At 32.3% G+C, this 5,122-nt stretch overlaps 1 protein-coding gene across 1 annotated transcript; it reads left to right on the plus strand.

Annotated features, from left to right (window-relative positions):
• Positions 1-1,170: 1,170 nt before the first annotated feature.
• Positions 1,171-3,869, plus strand: LOC142549684 (cytochrome P450 81Q32-like). Its single transcript, XM_075658761.1, has 2 exons — positions 1,171-2,133; positions 3,127-3,869. The coding sequence occupies exons 1-2, from the start codon at positions 1,228-1,230 to the stop codon at positions 3,754-3,756; spliced, it is 1,536 nt and encodes a 511-aa protein (XP_075514876.1). The 5' UTR covers positions 1,171-1,227; the 3' UTR covers positions 3,757-3,869.
• The last annotated feature ends 1,253 nt before the right edge of the window (positions 3,870-5,122 follow it).

Below are 5,122 nucleotides of genomic sequence, written 5' to 3' on the forward strand. Positions count from 1 at the left end.
TAAAAAAAATATTGAAAAAAGTAAAAAATAAAAAATAAAAAACAAAAAAAAAAGGCGTTCATTCTTTTGAATGAACGACACGCTCTCCTATGAGTCCGTTATAATGTCTACTCACAAGTAGAGATGAGAGGTGGGTGTTCTAATTAACTTAGTGAACACCAAGATATCTTAAATAATATAATATAAATTTTGAGATTTTGATTGCGTGATTATATCAGTTACTCTTCTTCATAGCTCTGCCAACCATTGATAACGACGAAATTTATGATGGAAGATGATAAAATGGATGTCTTCAATTTTATGCTCCACTGTCACGATGGTAGCCAACTATTATTTTTTTAAAAATATTTTATAATATATTTCAAATATATTTGAGAATATCATAAATTTTATGAGTAGGTCTCTTGTGAGACGGTCTCACAAATCTTTATCCCTGAGACGGGTCAATCCTGTCGATATTCACAATAAAAAGTAATACTCTTAGCATAAAAAGTAATATTTTTTCATGAATGACCCAAATAAGATATCTGTCTCACAAAATACGATATATGAGACCGTTTCACACAAGTTTTTGTCAAATTTTATATATTTCAAATATAATTGAAAATATTATCTTTTTTTAAAAAATATTTGACCAAATTCATTTCCGTTAATATCCTAATGGGGTCAAAATATCTTAGCCAACACTGGGTTTTAGTCATCACGATTTAAATCAATTTTTAAAATAGTTTTGATGAAAAAGTTCAAATCACAACGATTAATTATTGATATAATTATAATATGTAAATTGAAATAATTTTACCTTTTTAATCACTCGTACTTAAATAAATTAGATTTGAATATTTTATTAAATGTTATAAAATTTCTTATTAGAAGAATTTTAATATTAATAAATTTATTGGTTGATTGTCGAATATAGTAGAAAATCTATGTATTTCCTTTCTTTCATTTCAAATAGATATATATCTATACTTTCAAGATTCAAACAATTTGTGTTAATGTTAAAAAATTGGTAATATTTATATATGTTTATTCATTTATCGATAATAATTAGATTATATACCATGTTAATATTCCAATTCCAAATCAATCGATGACAGAATTAAAAGCTTAAAAAATCTAATCTACGGCGCTATAAAATACAACGATTTATGGGGGGGAAAAAAATCAAGAAGAAGAAGAAGGAAAAGTCAAATCGGTTTGGTACCCTAACCCAGTTCCGAAGCTATGAATTGGATAACTTCGAAACTCAAAATAACCATGGAAATTAATCTGGTGATCTCCGCCACTCTGCTTTTCTTATTTGTTTATCTTGTGTACAAATCCTTGGCTCCACGAGGGCGCCGACTGCCACCCAGCCCCGCCGTGTCCCTTCCCATAATTGGCCACCTCCACCTTATTAAGCAGCCGCTACACCGCCACCTCCACCACCTCTCCCAAATCAGCGGTAGCCCCATTTTCTCCCTCAAACTCGGCGTTCGCACCGCCGTAGTGGTGTCGTCGCCTGATCTCGTGAAAGAATGCTTAGCTAAAAACGATACCATCTTCGCCAACCTGCCGCTAATCCTTGTGGACAAGTACGTGGGATATAATCACAAGACCATCTCCGGAGCTCCCTATGGCGACCACTGGCGGAGCCTCCGCCGTATCGTGGCGCAAGATCTGCTCTCCATCGCCCGCCTCAACGAGTTTCTACACATCCGAGTGGACGAAATCAGGCACCTACTGTCCGGCCTCGAGAAAGACTCCCGCCACGGGTTCTCAAAAGTGGAACTCAGGCCCCGACTTTCTGAATTCACCTTCAACCTGATTCTTAGAATGATTGCGGGCAAAAGGTACTTCACACAAGAAAAAGAGGGCGAGCAAGGGAGATTCTTGGAGATTATTAAGCAGGTTTTTGAGATTGCTCAGGCATCGGATCCACAGGATTTCTTGCCATTTTTACAGTGGATTGATTATGGAGGTTTTCAGAAGAGGATGATTGCTTTTAGCAAAAAACTCGATGGTTTTTTACAGAATTTGGTGGATGAGCATCGAGTGGAGAAGAGGAACACGATGATTGCTCACTTGCTGACTCTACAAGAATCCCAGCCAGAGCTCTACACAGATGAAACCATTAAAGGCATTGTCTTGGTAAATTTTCTTCGTTCAGTTTAATCTTTCTTCCTGTTGGATCTTGGACGTTAGACCAGTAGCTCTGCTTAGAATCGAAATCTGCAAAATACAAATATACATTTCAACATTTTTTCAAAAACGAAAAAAAAAATATAGTTACACAAAAAAATCATTTGATTTTAACCAGTAGTCACCTCGAACAAAAAAAAAATTTAATTTGTAGTCCAAGATATAATCGAACATTTGTTCTCCAACCAATCGTTTTATTATCTCAATTTTTTACACGCGTGACTAAAAGATAAACTATATTATTTATTAACTCAGGTCTCTAAATAGATCACATGTACATCAGTTCCTTAAGCAACATGCAATCATTCTTATTGTTTTAAAATTTTGAAAATACCACACCTACTATTAAAAAACGGATTTTTTTTTATGATGTATGTTTATCTTTTTATAATTTTGGTCTTTTATATTGCATTTTACTTTAAAATCTTTGTTTTTTTGGCAATTTTAGTCATCATATCGCTGGTGTGACATAATTTCAGCGATGATGTGGAGTGCTGACGTGTATAGTACAAATTCTACACTCTTGGTGAAAAAGATTAAAATTAGAAAATATAGAAATAATATTAAAATTTGATAATACAGATGACCAAAATCGCAAATTGACAAATATATAGGACCAAAAATTTAATTTTTATTGTATATTTTTTATTTGAAATCATCAATTATGTAGATATGATATGATGTCAACCAATCGTGTTCACATTTATGCCTACTATTGAGGTAACACTCAATTAATAAATGTGTGATTTTGATACAGAAGTGAACACGGTTGGTAACAACATATCAAAATTATATGTATATATCTGACAAAGTTTAATATATTTTCAAAGAATTATGCAATGAGAAATATTTTTTAACAAAAACAGAACACCATAAACAAATAAATTTTCCCATATTTTCGACATTTAATGTGGAGTGGGATGCTTCATTCACAATATGCAGACTTTGATATTTGCTGGAACAGACACCTCATCTGTAACCTTAGAATGGGCAATGACCCTTCTTGTAAACCATCCTCATATGCTGGAAAAGGCTAGAAAAGAGTTGGACTCTCGAGTTGGATTTCATCGCTTGATCAACGAAGAAGATTTGCCCAACCTTCCTTACCTACGCAGTATCATATCCGAGACCTTTCGCCTATTCCCAGCTTTGCCATTGCTAATACCTCACCAGTCATCCGAGGATTGTGTGGTCGGAGGATATGACATCCCTCGAGACACAATGTTATTCATTAACGCGTGGGCGGTACACAGAGACCCTAATGTGTGGGATGAGCCAACAATCTTCAATCCAGACAGATTTGAAGGTAAAGATCAGGTGGAAACACACAAGTTGTTGCCGTTTGGAATGGGAAGGAGGGCATGCCCAGGTTTGGGTCTCGGCCAACGAACCGTGGGATTGGCGTTGGGATCGCTCGTCCAATGCTTCGAGTGGGAAAGAACAACCGTGGAAGAGGTTGAGCTGGATGAAGGTATAGGGTTGACGGTGCCTAAGTTGAAGCCATTGGAAGTAATGTGCAAGCCTAGAGAGGTTATGTATGAGGTTCTTCAAGGAGCAATATTACAATCGTAGGATGTAATAATTTTGATTTCGAAATAATTTAAAATAATATATTTATGATTTCAAAGTTATCGATTGAAGCTCTACTTAAATTAATTATTCACTAAATGCTTCAACAAATTTTATTTTGTGTCTTTATATTTTCAGAACATTCCACATTTCTACAACTGCTGTTGCTATTTCATGATCATGATGTTGCACTAATGTGTGTGCATATATATCTTTTATGTTATAAATAATATTTATAATGACGACAATGATATATAACAATTTCGACAATTCGATTATTAGTATACAAAATTTCTGTACTTTTCTAGCTAACTTTGTAGTAAACACTCTAACAATTCAATGTCTCCCTCCCATAATATAATACAGAAAAAGCATACTAATTGAATAAAACTCGGAGTTTATGTTGAAATTTTGATCGGAAAATTATATTTTTGCCATGTAACTTGCACATGTTTCTTATCCACCGACTTGCACATTTTTTGAACTTTTTTTTTTACTGGATTAATGACATAACATCGGACACATCAGCAATATTCAGCTAATGAATGTACAATTTGGATGTACTTCATCACAATCAATAGATAAGTGACAGTCTCATTAGTGGGCACAAAATAGTAATTTGTTGAATTTTTCATTTTCTTTTAGACATAATATTTTTCTATGATATCTATGTATTTCCCTTATATCAATTCCTTTATTTGTTCAAATTTGAAATTAATTCATTTTTTAAATCAATTCAAATGTAATTTATGAATTATATGTTTTTTTTCCTTTATTCAAATTGAAACTGTACTTAATTGAAAACAAAAACTACTTTTAAGTTTTTGCATTGATTATATCAATTAATTTAATTTGGGATATAATTTTGTGTTACTATGATATATTTAGTTGTTATTACAAATTTTATAAATAATTCAGGTTGATTTCTGCATCACATACAGATAACCAATTTTAAATCAGAATAAAAATTAAAAAATGTGTGCAATCATGTTCAATATAACTCGTTCGCGAGGTAAATTATTCAAAAATACATTCGACGCTTAAGCTCTGATTAGTTCGTTGATAAGATCTACATGCATATGGAAACAACCGATATTTTACTTTAAAATATATTTTCCATTATCAAGAGGTTTTTTTCATGTATTTTAATTTTTTGATGTAGGGATATTATTTATATTTTTTTTATTTTATAGTGTTCATACATATATGGAATAATCAAGCGTCTGCTATATATATAAAAGAGTTTTTGCCATATTTGAAAAGTTTTAGCTAAAAATAATATGTTATAAAAGAAAAAATTTATCATTATTTATGTATTCTTCAGTCGTATTAAATATTTGAGACAAATAGGAAATAATTAATTAATTAA

Source organism: Primulina tabacum, chromosome 6 (assembly GCF_025594145.1).
Source record: "Primulina tabacum isolate GXHZ01 chromosome 6, ASM2559414v2, whole genome shotgun sequence".
In the NCBI taxonomy this organism is placed as follows: domain Eukaryota; kingdom Viridiplantae; phylum Streptophyta; class Magnoliopsida; order Lamiales; family Gesneriaceae; genus Primulina; species Primulina tabacum.

Excerpts from the sequence above, each read along its gene's own strand:
- LOC142549684 (XM_075658761.1), top strand. The coding sequence starts at position 1,228 with ATGAATTGGATAACTTCGAAACTCAAAATAACCATGGAAATTAATCTG. Across the intron at positions 2,134-3,126 it reads CCATTAAAGGCATTGTCTTG|ACTTTGATATTTGCTGGAAC; the intron begins GTAAATTTTCTT and ends CACAATATGCAG.